General features: G+C 42.0%; 1 protein-coding gene across 5 annotated transcripts in view; it reads right to left on the reverse strand.

Annotated features, from left to right (window-relative positions):
• Window positions 1–15,542, reverse strand: part of GRM3 (glutamate metabotropic receptor 3) — a 107,077-nt gene that overhangs the window by 30,864 nt on the left and 60,671 nt on the right. For all 5 annotated transcript variants that reach the window (XM_030015562.1, XM_030015560.1, XM_030015559.1 and 2 more), the window contains 2 exons: window positions 14,753–15,356; window positions 1,556–2,411 (listed from right to left, as the gene is read on the reverse strand). In XM_030015562.1, the coding sequence (XP_029871422.1) occupies window positions 1,556–2,411; window positions 14,753–15,250 (1,354 nt within the window). In that variant the 5' untranslated portion in view covers window positions 15,251–15,356. The remainder of the gene's footprint in view (window positions 1–1,555; window positions 2,412–14,752; window positions 15,357–15,542) is intronic.

Below are 15,542 nucleotides of genomic sequence, written 5' to 3' on the forward strand. Positions count from 1 at the left end.
TTGCTCAGGCCAGGCACGTGGCTTCAGCTGCATTGCATGAAACGCTCAGATGAGAGTTTTGAAGCATCTCAACTTTCAGCCGCTCTCGCATTATTTTTGTTTTGTGACCGAACGTATATTACCAGAACATGTCCAAGATCCTGGGTCCTCCTGAATCCCCTCCTGAGAGATAAGTTAAGATGCAGCAAGCGACCAGTCCCATCTGCCCCTTCTTGATTTCCCATGGTAAAGAAAACCAGGCACATGGGCTGCAGGAATCCCTGATGTGCTCTGAACAAGTCAGCTAGCAGGATACTGGGAAACCAGGGGTCCTAAGGAGCTCTGCAGCATGCACTGGGAAGTATGTCTACAAGTGCCCAAGAGAATGGAGTACTTGGCTACACCAGCCATACCCCACTGAGAGTGAGAGAAGCACTAGGGATGTGGTCGGTAGTATCTAGAGATGGTCTGAATCAAATGCTGAGAAGACCTCTAAAGAAGGGAAAAGTTCAAGCTCTAATCTGACAGTTTCACATATTTTCCAGTGTTATTAAGTTGTACCATTATTGATGGTCTCTTGGGACTGCGCATGTTGTATCATACACGTATTTATCCTTCAATTCTTCTTGGAGCTAGTTCTCATACAAAGCACAGCATGATGTTTCCTTACTATCAACTCGGTCAGCTGAGAATATCAGTTTAATAATACATAGAAAGCAATCTCAGCCTAGATGCTTCAGAAGAAAGTTAGACACGTAACGACAAAAAGACATGATGCTCTACACTTCACTTGTTTCCTCTGTAGATCTATTTAGCCTTGTTATGGTGTAACATTAATAACAAACCTAAGCTCAGCCATATGTGATGGCAAAACCACAGAGATGTCATGTACTGCCCAGCCAGTCCCCATGAAGTTTGCTCATATCATTGCCAGATCATCCACTCTCTCTCCACAAATCTCCTGCACATGTTTAATCTAATTTTTAATACTTTGTCATCAAGCCTAAAGTTCTGTAACATAGGTCATGTACTATCCCACATATTTAAGTATTTTATACTGATCTGGTTCTATGGCAGGAATTATTATTTTACTATCGCAAGGACATTGGCCATTGACCATGGTCCAGCTATTATGTAAATTCATAACAGAACAAGGAAGAGAAGGCCAAATCTTCGCATAGGCATAGTAGGCGGTTGCCTAGTGTAGCAGGTGGTGAAATGACCATTGGCCTCCAGACGTGCCCAGCTGAAGCCAAACTGGCTGGGAATGAAATGGAAGTTGGTGTGTGGAAGTTTAGAGGATGGAGGGTAACATTTCCAAGACCAGCTGTTGCTATCTCCAACAATTCCTTCTGCTGGAAACAGGAGGAGCATTGAGCTGTTTTTTTAGAGTTCTCACCAAGATTCCTGTCCTTCTTTCTCCCTTCTTGTGACAGGAGTGGCCTTGCCTGGGTACCACCCTGGTCTGAACTGTGATAATAGGTGCTACTGGGAATTCAGCTGGCTCTTATTGTGACTGATGAACATTTCATTAATTACAGCGACATTCTGTATGTACCAAAAAAGAAGTTATTACCTGTAAAGTTTACTTTCAGGAGATAATCTTTGTACAGCTTCCTGCCATCCAGATGCTTCATGGCATCACAGAGTTTGGTGGTGTTTGGACACAGAGTCCTCTGCATTTTATGCAAGGCATGGGCCATTGCATACACGGCGTTCACAACAAACATGATCTTGGATTCTTGTTCGTAGTTGGAACTGTTGATGGTGAAGTGCTTGTCACAAGCCTTTTTATGTGGTTTTCGGTTCTGGAGATTACACTGGAATTTTTGCTCCCAGAAGTCCTTGAACCAGGGGTTCCGTCTGTTATTGTAAGGGCTGAGGCTTTGGAAATACTTGTCAAACTCTTTAACTGGATGGGAAGCAAGTTCCAAGGTGATTGCCCCAGAAGCTATGTGCTCATTGCCCTTGACAATACTCTCTTGTGCTCCCCATCCGTCGCTGGCAATCCAGGTAAAAGAAACGTTGAAGCGGTTGGCAGCTGCAATGAGCTCCCGAGAGTCGTCGCCTCGCATGAAGAGCACCACCACTCTGGCGTTGGGTTTCTGGAGCAGCTCTCGGATCACGCCGTCGTAGGACTTTCTGATGTTGGACCGGCCCACTTTCTCGGAGGTGGCAATGCAGATGTTGCGGAGGCGAGCTTCCTGCTCAAAGGCTTCGATCCCTGTCTCCCCGTAGTCCCCTTCTGAAGCAACCGTTGACACGTAAGTCCAGTTGAAGTACCGTAAGATTTCAGCCATGGCTTTAGCTTGGTAGAAGTCTGGGGGCACTGTCCGCGCGAAATAGTCGTAGCGGGATTTGTCGCTCAGCTTGGCACTGGTGGAGGCATAGCTTATCTGGGGGATCTGGAAGAGTCTGAGCAAATTTGCCACCTAGAGAGGAGGGGGAGAACACAGGTTTTTAAAGAGTACTATTTATAAAACTGAACAGAAAAATCTAGGGAAAGGCATAAACAGTGTTTTTTAGTAAGAGGTGTTCTGACAATCACAGATTAAGGGTGTTGATAACATACTCTGGTGAGAGCAGTGCACTGTGTATATGCAGAATAGCTGTTCTGCAGCCCAATTAATTCCCAGGGTCCTACTGGGACTGTAATGGACCTTTTATTTCTGTCAAACTGAGTCTGTGTAAACCAACAGAGAATTTGACACAAATGGACAATATACTTCAGTCTCAGCCTGTGCTCCTTACTAAGGTCTGGGGATTTGCATGCCTTTCCTATTCATAGGGTGATTCATCTTCTGCAAGACTCATTGTATTTGATAACCAAATGTACTAAGACAACATAAATTTCTCTTTTATGCAAATATCATAGATACACATGTACAGGTCTTTCACAGAACTTTCTGACCTCACTTATTCAAGCTCTGATTCCACACCTTTCCTACTTTTTACTCTTTTAAACTCTTTCTTCTGAGCTGTTCTGACTGCAGTCCTCCTGAGATGGCATATTTGTTGCATGTTAGTACTCCTCAAGTGCTGCACAATGTCATGTTGACCTACAGCTTTTCATAAATAATAAAAACTTTTAATAATCTCTAATTGCCCTTCTTGTGTGATTTATGTTGTCCAAAGTCCTGGTTTTTGTGGTTTTTTTTCATATGTTGCTATGTCCCTTGCTTAAATATTCCCAAATCTACTGTGTTACTCTCATAGAAGTGTAGCTCCTGACAATATCTGGAAAGAAATGAAGAAAGGTTATGCCATTTTTTTCCTGTGATAGCTTCTTAAATGACAAAGGGAAGACTTTGGAGTTTGCTCTTACTGAGTGGAAGATGTGCCCAGTAAATTAAATTTAAAGCTGATCTTGGAGTACAGCCTGACAAAACCATCTGAAAAGCAATAGTGTAGTTGAGATTCCTAAGGGAAACTTACTAAAAATTGCCCAATCAATTAATTTTTCACATTTTCCCCAAATGTTTCTCTGACCACAGACTATGTCTGTGAGAATTCAAAGGCAAAGGACTGTTTTGAAAAAATGTTGTGGAAGAAGGCAAATTTTAAAGGCTCAGATGTCAGTAGCAAAATAGACAGTCTGGTAAAAGTAGCCAAAAGAATTTTATTGCTTTTTGGCAACATTTATCTCTTGGGATTTTATAGATTTAGATTCTGTCTGTTCTTTAATGCGGACACCGGACCAGTGTCTCTCTGTGGCTCGTCTCCCACTGTAAACTGGTGTAATTTATTGTCTGGGCCAGACTGCTGTCGAACCGTACATGCGCAGTGCCTTTCGCAACCACCTGGGCCACCTGAAACGGGGGACCTGAGGAGACCCATGTCCTACTGTCCTTCTGGGGCACCAGGGAAGAGCAAGTGGGATGCCCTGGCATTTCAGGTCTCTAGGTGCCTGTATCTGGGGAGCTGAAACATGTCTTCATAAAATAAACCGCTTACAGTAGTTTATTTTAGTTTAAACCAAAATAAAGCCTCTTCTACACTGCTTGGAAGGAATACCCTGACAGGGGGCTTTGGCTAATGCCCTGTGGTTTTGCCTGTGGGTGTAGGCACGTGGTGGGAAGTGCTGTGGCTGAACAAGTTACCGTCCCTCAAGAAAGAGCTGATGGGTCCTTAACCACCCTGCTAGGTGATAACATGCATTAAACTGCCTTATACTGGAAATGTGGCATTTAATTTCCATTGTGGTGATTGAAATGAACAGCTTTAAAGCAATGGAGTGGGCTGAGAGGCTTGTTTTGTCGCCAAGGTGCAATGGATGCTCTGAGCATTGTTAAGCCTCCGTGGCTTTGTAACTTTTGATGACAGGCCCACATATCCCCATGGTTTGGTTTACGTGTCCTCACTCAAAAAGAGCACTTTGATTTGGTAATAAGAATGTCCTCCATGTAGCTATTCCGGAATATTTCTTGCAGAACCGTGTGGGCTGGAATTGCTATTCTTGTCTCAGTTTATTCTAGCAGGAATTATTTTATTTGAGCTAAACCATAATAAAGATATGCACACATAACATTCTGCACCCCCCCCCCCCAAAAAAAAAAAAAATTGGCTAAAATAGAAGTCCATTTTCTAGCTAAAGGAGTGCTATTCAGTGTGTAGTCAAGCCTTCAGCTCACAGAAAGATACTCTTAACAAATATAGCAACTTTTCTATTGTTTTTTTATTTCTTTTAGTCTAAGCAGCAGAGTATCCATATGCAGGGAAACAGAACTACAACCCCATTTTACAAGGGAGCCCTGAGCCGTGGAGGTCACTGTACTTCTAGGGTCGTGCAAACTGCCTGCAATTCTGCTTCCTGTGCTACAGGGAGGGGAAAGCTTTCCTGTGGCAATGCTGTTTGCTGCAATGCTCTTCACTGCAAAGCTGTCCAGATGGTAGCTTTTTCACAGACCAAAAATTCAAAGATATAAGAAAGACTGATTAATCATAGAGGATAGTGACCCAATCATCCCTGAGAACTGCGACTGATCATGGAGCTCGGTGAAGTTGTATCTGTTATTAATTCAGATCAGGACACTCTTCCGGAAATTCTGAAGTTGGGGATTTTCTGGAATATTGTAACATCTTGATTTTAGGGACTAATTTTTCAAAAGAGCTCAGGTGTCCAGCACTGTGCTGAAGCAGTCAGTTTCAGAACGGTCCCTTTTTCCAGCCATTTCCATGCTGATCTGAACATCTGATTCTGAAAATCAGATCCTGATTAAATGAGCAACAAGGTAAAGGCACAGGTAACAGGTTCTGGAGAGGAGCTGATGTCTAAGGCTTTGTGTATTCTGCAGTGTCTCAGTGTAGTAGAGGACAGTGCAATGTGAACCAGAGTTATGAGCACGGAGATTGAACCACCTGGGGCATACCTACACTGCAGCTCCATGCTGCTTTGGCATGTGTGCTACAGCGTCAAAATTGCAGTGTAGATCCAGCTTTTACTAAGTGAAATAATCTATTTTGGCAAAGCTCCAGGCAGCAATTTAATCAAGCCATGGTGCATGCAATTAGAGCCTGAAATCCATATGTTGGCACTTAAGTAGCAGTAGTAGCCTGGTTTTTTTTGCTGTCAAAACCAGTGGGTTTTGCAGATATGCAGCACCTTTGAAAATAAGACTGGTTGTTCTGTATCTGCAACCTAAACCAACTGCTTTGCACAGCTCTCTGTGAACAAAGCGTGTCGAGATAGTCAGCTTCCAGAGTGACAGGAGACCTTTATTTGCCCTCCCGCTGCTGGGTTTATTAGTGCAGCCACTGTCCTGCGCTAAATCGTCCATTTCCCAGGTGAACCTGGCTTTCACCCAGCTGCTAGGGTGGCGGGTGATGCGTAAGGAGCTGCCCAACATGAGCACAGCAGAAAGCGCGGTGTGAGCCGTGTCCCTCCGTAGGGACAGGCTGCACCAGCAAATGGAGCCACCAGGGCAGTGCCAGAGCAGACTGATGTCCCTCTCTCGACGTCGGAGCCACAACTCTCACTTCTACTTCTCTGCGCGGTGGGGACGGTGCGAATACTTGTGGGAAATTGCCAATCTAGTTTATAACGCTGAAAATGGCTTCCTAATACCTTTCTGCAAGGAGCAGTGAATTAGGTACAGCTAATTCAAACATGGGAATCTGGTCTCTGAGTATACTTCTGGCCATTCAAGAGTCCTGATGATAGATGGGGTGAGGCAGGTAACACCTATATGTCTCAGAAACTCATATATGGATTTATTGAATCCCGTCAAGCATTTTGCCTGTCCCCTGTAGGAATTTCTTTGCTGGCAGCAGGATTAATTCTGATGTTTTTGGTTAAAATTTCCCTTAACAGCCTAGAGGCTGTTACATGGCTTGTTTGAATGTGTTACGGGGCTGGGGAGCACAGGAAACACTTTGAAAAAAAAAATCTCACAAGTGTTAGAACAGATAGGGTTTCTCCAACATAATACACAAGTGTGTATCACACATTTGTTGGACAGAGGAGGCCCCTTGTTAGATGACAGTGCTCTCTGCACTTCTAAAATTTTACCATGCGAGAATCTCATGGCACTTAACACAGCTTAATGAATCTGATTTCACAGAGCTCCTTTGAGACAGGCAAGAGCTCCTGTGGCTGTTTTGAACAGACAGTAAATTAGGCTGCTGAGCAGAATGGGATTGAGGTAAAGGAGGTTTGTCTCTGTTGAGAAACTGGAGAAATCCCTGTCTCTGAACTGCAATCTGTCCTAATGAAAATCCAGTTGCTGCCTTTGGTCACCTGAAAAAGTCTTTCTGTTCATGAGGGTAAGTTGCTTGTCTAGATTCCCACAGTGAGACCATGGCAAAGCCATGTCACAAGGATTTTCTAACATGTAGGTCATTGCTATAGCACAGGAGCTGAGCTTTTGTTTTGAAGAAATGTGTGCTGCTGCCAGCGTATGCTGTATCTAGTTCCTAAATGATGGTAATCTACAGTGTGGGATTTTTGTTATTATCTGGGCAGCTGCAGGTCAAACTGCAGCTAAAGCATTTGCTCCAATAATTTTTTTTTTTTTTTTTTTGCTTATTTGGCTTTTTATTTTTTCTTAAATCTAAAAATTTTTTAAACAAATTTTAGCAGAAAGTGTCATTTTAGAAAAGCAGGAAAGAAACATTGGTTCTGAATGGGCTGGAATGTGGGTATGTGATAAGTGGTGGGCATAAAACTAAAGTAGAGAATAAATCAGGTACCTGTCTCTAGTCAACTGCCTACACTGGCCTGTGCACTCTCCCTGTGCTCCTAGCTCCCAGCTTGTACTTTTTATGTCAAGTTAGAACTTCCCTTTGTTCAATTAATAACCATTTTCTTCCATCCTCCTGTCATGTATCTCAGTAAAGACACCTGCTTTGTCTTCTTGAGAACCAATGCATAATACTGAAAAGCTGATAGTAGGTTCCCACCAAACCCTCTCTTCTCCAGTTTAAACACACCCAGTTCCCTCCATCTCTTCTTGTAGGGTATGTTCTCCAGACTCTCCTCCTCACAATCATCTCTGTATTTATTAAATCTTTCTTTTATTGGGGGACCTAAAGCTGGACATAGTATTCCAGATGTAGTCCAATAAGAATAGAATAAATAGAAATAAACAGAATAAATAGAAATAGTAATTTCCATCTATCTACTGGCTATGTTTCTGTAGATACTGCCCAGCATGCTGTGAGCCTACAGTGCTGCCAGACTGCATCGTTGACAATAAAGATGACCAATACTGAAGAGTTAGGCTCCACCATAACTTTCCTTGTCCTGTTGGGAGTCAGGAGGCTCAAAGACATAGCTCTCACCTTGGGGACAGTGTGACCCAGTGTGACTTAGCTTGGGCACTTCTGACATACTCACATGATGTGGGAGTATTTGGGAGGTGATGTCAGTAATGCAAATGCAGCTGCTCAGCTCAGACCCAGGAAAACGCTTCACTCCAAACTCTGTTTTGTTTTCAAAGGGAAATCAGGAGTTGAAGTTCCTTACTGGTTCCAGAACTGAAATACCTCTATCAATCTGGAACGTCCTCTCTCCGTAGCCCATTTTAAAACTGTGGGTGTTTTGTCTGGGGTATTATAATAAGCACTATGGAAGACAGTCTCTACATGGGGGCTATGTCAACACCTGCAACCGAAAATGCCCATTTGGCTTCAGCTGGAATTCAAGCTCTGACCCCAAGAATGCATCGACAATGCTGACATCCCAGTCCTTTTAATCGTTAAAGGTCAGTTGCAAGGAATTAAGCCAGGAGCAGTGAAGTTATTTAGGAGTCCTGACCTGGCTTGTACTCCTATGTAACTGTCTGGCACATTGCAGGACTGAAGCAGTGGTTTCCATCAGATTTCTCTATCTTTGGTATTAAGAGGGCTGTTTACTTGTTAGTGAGTGTTGTTCCTTAACAAAATTCCTTCCAAAAGGTAACTCAGGTAAAACCCATATGTTCCCAAACAAATAAAAATGTCTGGCATTTTTTGTTAGCCGCGGGTGGGGAGAAGTCAACATTGTTTTTAGTCTTGCTCTTCTCCTGAAAATTTTGGCAATGAAGCTGGAAAAATATAGCTAAATATTTGCAGCGGACTCAATAGTTGTCACATCCAGAGAAGCAGTAGTTGAACAGTGAAATAATTGCATCTGTGAAATGAACATCGGAAATAGGGAATATTGTCAGAATAACATCTAGGATTTCTGCAGAGGACCCAGGAATTTCTTTTTATATGTGTGTCCTGTGTAATCAAAAATAAACCAAGAAGGACATGCAGATAAATATTGTACTCGGAGAGAAGAATTGTTTGGAAATCTTTTTTTCTTTTTTCCTGCAGGGGATAGCACAGTGAGCTGTTGCATATGCACTCTGCCTCCATACAGCATTAACTGTTGAAGTGAAGTAAGCTAAGCACTAAGCTGGCACCCTGAGAAGAGATCTGTGCAGAAGATCTTGCTTTGCACAAGGAGTGTAACTCTTCTCTGAGACCTGGTAAACCTGACTGTGAGTGACTCATGTCACATTTACACATGATGAGAAAAGGGACTAAAACTGGGGTTGATGGCTTTAAAAGCATGAAATGACTTCTGGAGTTAAAAGAGCTATAATGGATAAATATGATTATTTGAGACTCATTAACTGATGCATAAGTCCTAGTGAGAAGGGACAGAATGAGTGTGGGTGATGTCAGGATGTCCCTAACTAGTTCCTATTTTTTGGCCACTTTGTCTTGTAGTTGCATCCTTTCCCACTTGTAACATGGTAGGGCTCCTTCTTTCTTACCTGTGATCTCACGGGTTACTTACCCATCCCTATAAAATCGCATCATTGCCCCCTGGCAAAAGGAGAAAATGCTCACACAGGAGGGGAAAAAAAAAAATCCCAAACCCAAATTAAAAAGGCTGCAAAGGAATCAGTTACTTTGGGATTTTCAAAGCCAGCCAGAGGGAAGTACTCACATCCCTTTGAAATCGCTAGGAAAGACATGTCCAGTGCTGTCTGGGCACTTTGAAAATCTCAGCCTAGTGGCTGTTCAGTTTCTGAATGTGGAATAGAAACAAAGAGAGGAACAAACAGCAAGGATCTGGCTGAGACGTAGTCGAGGGTGAGGAAGAACAGAGATAAAAGATGGAAAGAGTTTAAGGGAGGCACCATGAAGTTAGCAAGTGCACGTGTAGCTTAAATGCTAGTGGTAGGTGGCCCATCTCACAAAATAGATCTGTTAATAAGGATCTGGTTTAGTTTACAAGCACAAAATCACTAGAGGCTGTTGTTGCACAGTTGAATGCAAAGCTCCTCTATAAGCACGGCACAAATGGGATAGATGGTCTGTGGTCCCTGGTGAACCCCTGCACGTTTCTCCTGATCATACCCCTGCTGGGTCCATGTACAGGGGGACAGAACCCCATGTGTTATGTTGTTGTTTTTTTTTTTTACATGTAGTTCTTCTAAGGATTTTGCACCATTTTCAGTGGTTATGGAAGTCACAAGCTATTGTTAAGACTCTGGTTGGAAGATGGTTTATCCTTGGAGGAAGGAAAAGGAGGTGATTAGCTTTCAGGCTCCATGAGCTCTTGGCAGACTTGTGTGGCTAAGAAGAAATGACAGCCAGGATAAATGAGTACATATTCTGAATTTCATGCCAGATGGTCACTCACTTAGGAGAGAGGCCTTAGTTTTTGTGATAGCAGCAATGTACCTTTAAACCTTCTCCAGTGGTTTTGCTACAGTTTACTTGAGATACAGCAAGGAATTGAAGAGAAGACAGCTAAGTACTGGTTTATATTCTGCCATTTTTTCCTGGATGAGGGTTTAACTTGGGAATAACTTTCATGGCCGTGATCTGGAGGTCTTGTGGGTTGGTAGCATAAAGAAAACTTTACATAGGGCTAAAGCCCTACATCAACATGAATATAGTGTATATGGAAATGCAAAGCCCAGCCAGCCTAAGGGAATGTCTTAATGTTTCTAAGAGTTGACTGCAGGGAATGGACCCCAATCTTCATTTTCAGAAGATGGGTCTAGTTTTCAGAAACAGAGAATAACAAATCCAGCACTTGAATAGTCGTATTCCTGCTTACACATGCATATTCCTGACAGAGAGGACCTAAGTATTTTAAACATGGCATTTGGATTAGCTATGCAGGTGCTTCTCTGTGCAAATGAACAGTGCTTTTTTCTTATTCTTTTTACAATGTCATTAAACTTCTCCAAGGAAAATACGTTTGAAATTTCTGTTGTAAACTAGGAGAGAGTGGATAATGTGGCTCAAATGAAAACCCATGAACCCCAAATAAAGTCCTCCAAACTTTGGAGAATTCACTTTCTGATCCTAGATTCAGCTCCGGTCAGAATTTTATTTCACAAAACCAGCTTTTTTTACATGAGCCCTTCCATTGACTGGGAATCCTGGCTTGGGTTTTGAGGGATCAAATGCTGTGCAGATTGGGCTCACTGCTAATTTAAACACAACATCTAAAAACTAATTATCCAGATCATCATTAACGATAATAGCCTAGTCTGACCAGAAAATAATTAAGCATTCTGCATTCTCTTGTTGTTTTTAGTCTCTGTAAAAAGTGCCTATCGCACATACTGACTCAGTGGGGAAGGTGTTCATTGCTGATTTACCAGCAAATTCTTTTTTCCTTGGTGGAAGGATAATGAAAGAAGCAGAAATCTGACAGCAGGAGCATCATGAAGTGATTTGGCAGACAGCTGTCCAGACAAAAATCTGGAGAGGGAGGTTGAAAGGAGGGGAAGAAAAAGTATTGAAATACAACAGCAAATTCACAGGAGGAAAAAAAAAAAAAAGGCAGAAATAATTTCTTGTCTGAGGAGCTCAGCATGGTTTATTTTAAGGCTAAGAAACTGCGCTGTGGACTTTACGATGTTTACAGCTTTCAGGCAAAAGAGAAAAGCTTGACAGGGCTACATCTGGAAGCATCCAGCACCCTGAGCACTGTTGGGAAGCACGGGGAATGGGGCTGCTCAGCCTTGCACACGCACCTGCTGAAGTGGTTTGCCATTCAGTGGTGGTGCGATTCCAGTTGCTACTGGAGCTACTCTGTACAGGTGACTGTCTCTGACATTTGGTAGTGTCTTCTTCTGGCACAGCACCAAAATGCACAGCTCTAATGCTTTGAAGTCCTTCTATCTTCAGGCTTGAGTCTGCAATGTCTATTATGCTTGACAAGGATTTTCTTTTGAAACAGAAATCATGACTGATTATCTTAACAAGATGAGCAGGAGTGAATGGCTTAATTACGTCTTTTCTAGATAGTGTGAAATCTAGAGGAAAGCTAGAAAAGAGGGCCTGAAGGAAGGCCAACGCAATCTATATCAAGGGAAAGTAATCAACTGAATACTCCTCTTCTAGCTGGAAAGTGCTTGATGACACATTGAATGATTTGTGAACCTATCTCTTTATTTTTCTGAAGAACTATGTAAGAAAGGTATTACGTTTGAACAACTATTGGCTACTATAGGGAAGCTGTATAGATCATAGAGTAATACTAGATATGATTATTGTTTCATCACCCTTCATAAGTTTTGAAATTTGGGTGACATACAGATATGCACAGAGCTATATTGCTATTTTTCACATGTACTGAATGAGAAAGTCTCTTATCAGGACTTCCGATTTCTGTCTGACAGCTGCTCCAAACCCAAGCTTTTGGAATATGAAGCATCTGTATATACTATGTATATTCATTGTGTGCTGCATCCAATCTGCTGTCTCAGATAAGGATTTAGGCTTATGTCAGTGATCACCAGAGACTGGCTTCAAAGGAACAGATTGACAGATGTTGTGCAAGAGGCCCCAGGCCATTTTAGGAGCATGGCGTGACTGCCTCAGGGTTTCTGGGAGGGAAGGAAATATCTGTACCATTTCCTCAGCTGTAACTACTTTTATGGATGTGCCTTTGAGGCTACTTCATGTCTTCATGTCCATTGGACATACTTGAATTTAGGGTGGACTGAGAAACACACTGACCACAAATGACTAGACCAAAGGTACAGCAAAACCACTGCCACCTCTCCACCAGTGCGATAGGGCAAGCATATGACGTTTCAAAATATTTTACCAGCCTTAAGATACTTGCAGGTCTTGGAATTTCTGAGCCAGAGATAGTATCTGTACAGAATTTCCTCGTTTTTTCTAGTCACTTCTTGAACTCATTTAGTTTTTAGCATCCACAACAACCTGCCATTCGCTGGTTTAATTTGATGTACCCTTTGTCTGATTGGAAGAAACAATTAATAATGATTTCCTTAACAGTTTGTGTTGCCCAAGGTTTTGTAGCTATCATTTCTCCTCTTCAGATGTCTCTTTTCCAGCCCTGGAACTTACTTGTTCTTTGTGCTCCAAGTGATCAGACCCACATAACTGGTGAAAGATAGTTCTCTGCTGTATTAGCTGGTCCAGAGAGGGACAAAACCACTCCTAGTATGAGAGATGGCTGAGGTTCTGCTCTGCAGAAACTATTCCCCTGTGCTATGGGTAGCCATTTGCCCATGTATTCCCTACTGTGAATACACAGGAAAGCCACACACTGGAACACAAAAGGGAATAAAATACAATTTGTTGAAATGCTGCTTCTGTGCTCATGCATGTCTTATGGAAACTGGCCATGCTCCCAAGCTGATGGGATTTAATGCCTTGACAAGAGCAGCAGCTAGTTCCCCAGTGTAATTCTGACTGAAATGAGCATTGGATGAACTCTTGGCCTGTTTATGAAACAGGTAAATGAAGCTCTGTGGGCTTTCTGTCACTGCTGGGATGGTCTGTAGTACAGAAGAACATTTTTCTCCTTTGACACTGATGCAGTAATTATGGCCTGTACTCAGTTTGGAAAAACACATTGCTCATAGTGGTCCAGCACTGTCAAGGCATGGTGCCTTTGGAAACCTGGAACTGACCACTAGGAAATACTAGATGCAGGGTCTTAGCCTACCTAAATCTGGGCTTAAGACACCACTCACTTGTGGTTATGAGTGCTATGGACTGGTTTATTTAATTTAACCCAAAATAGTGAGATATGTGTAGATTTGGCAGCTTCAGTGAAGCTAGGGGACATTTTTGCTCATGGATAGTGCACACTGGCAGTGGTGGGGAACTTTAGAACATCCGAGGCTGCACTGCCGTAAGAGTACCTGGTCTGGAGAGGAGAAATACAGAATTTCTGCTGTAAAAAGAAATTTTAAAAAAAATTTTAAAAATTAAAAAAAAATTTTTTTTTTTTAAAAAATATATGTTCTTCATGTTCATTTAATGGAAAAAAAAATGCCGAGGACTTAAAGTTTTATCATGAATTTATGAAAAATGCGAAGCCAAGACCAAAAGGAATCAACATCATGTTTAGCCCCTTGCAACTGAAACTAAGCATGCAATAAAACCATAGTTGGAAGGATATATGGAACATTTAACCCACCTGCAACTTTACACCTTTGCAAGCCATTGAATAGCCTCCACCACCCTACTGAGACCCTGTCTGGAACCAATATTGCACAACCAAAAGCTGCAGTTACAAAGTGCTAGAAGGAGGGAGCAAGATATACTGAGGGCATCTGTCTTCTGTGCTGGACTTCTGACAGTGCTTACACTGCACTTTGCCAGGCAACATTTCTTGGCAAAAACTGTCTTAGTATGAACTATATATGGAAACAAAAGGAAAGACAGCAAATTTAGAATCCGTTCAGAAACTGTACTGCCTGCATGGGATATTTGAGACCTTTCTCACTGAGATCAGCAGAATAATTTTCATTGGCTTTGGTGCGCTTAATTGGATACTAAAAGCTTGCAATCATATGGTCAGGTGTAATTTAAGTTTCTGGCTAGTATGCCATTTTCATTTTATTTCAGCCTGGAAGTAAGATAAGGATTTCTTCTTTCAGTTTTAATCTCTATTGTTTAAATGACAAATGTTATGTACACACAGCATACATATATTCAGAAATATAGGTGGTATAATTTATTATTGATGTGAAAGCAGAGATTTGAACTTAGAGTTCAAAAGTCTCATGAAATGCAAAGTTCAAAATAAATACTAAGACTTTTGGAAACTTCACATGCCCTCAGGATACACCATAACTAGAGGAAGTGGACAGCTGCCAGAGGTTTAAACTACAGCAAGTGTTTTAAAGAATGAATCAAACTAATATAAATTCAGTAAAAAGTATATGCTAGATTGACCCCTAGGGTAAAGTGATTAAGCTATGACTTGCTTTATTGACAAACTTAGGTAAGCAGTAGTTCTCTCAGAGGAATTGCAGACGAATGATTCTCACCTGATGGGGCTCCTGTGACTTACCTGTATGGAGACGCTGCTATAGGAACCGCCTATGACTCCTGCAATGAGTAATGGTAAATTCTCTTGGATGGCATATGAGCCATCAGGGCACATATACTCTGTTTCATCCACTTTAGTCAAAGATGCCCTGACAAACTCCAAAGACTGTTCTAAGGCATATGTATCCCTGGAACACGTGTCCAAGATGTGAACTCCAAGCTTAATTCCTGGAAGCAAGTAGTTGTCTCTGTTGATTTCATCAATGGCAAACAGCATGGCCTCCAAGCGCTGGATGCCTCGGTCTTCATTGATTCTCCCACATTCTTCTATCCCGGTGCCTTTTTCATTGATTGGGAATAAGCCACCTAAGACCAGGTCTCCTTCTATCTTAATTTCCTTCCTTACAAAGCTGTGGTCACTTAGGGAAAGGAAAACTCCTTTGGAAAATAAAGCTAGCGCAAGGACTTGGAGTCTGGTGAACATCTTCATTGGTCCTGTTTTAGCAGCTCTGAGAAACATTGGTGGGAGCAAAAGTGCTCTTCAGTCCTTCTGATCCATTGCCAAATTTGAAGTGCTGCCTCACAAGCCAGCGAAGAGCAAGCCAACAAGTCTTTCCACTGGACCTCTAAAGAAGAGATGGAAGAAATTAGAAAAGGCAAAAGGACATGTGAGCTGTTACAAAACTTTGATCAATAAAACATTCAAGAGCAGTGTTAAGTGATTGCTGGATAGCATAGAAAGTAAGAAATACATTTGTCTTTTGTTCTCATAGAGCATGTTATTCCATTTGCTTCATAACTGATTACAGGCT

This window comes from Aquila chrysaetos, chromosome 5 (genome assembly GCF_900496995.4).
Source record: "Aquila chrysaetos chrysaetos chromosome 5, bAquChr1.4, whole genome shotgun sequence".
Lineage (NCBI taxonomy): Eukaryota > Metazoa > Chordata > Aves > Accipitriformes > Accipitridae > Aquila > Aquila chrysaetos.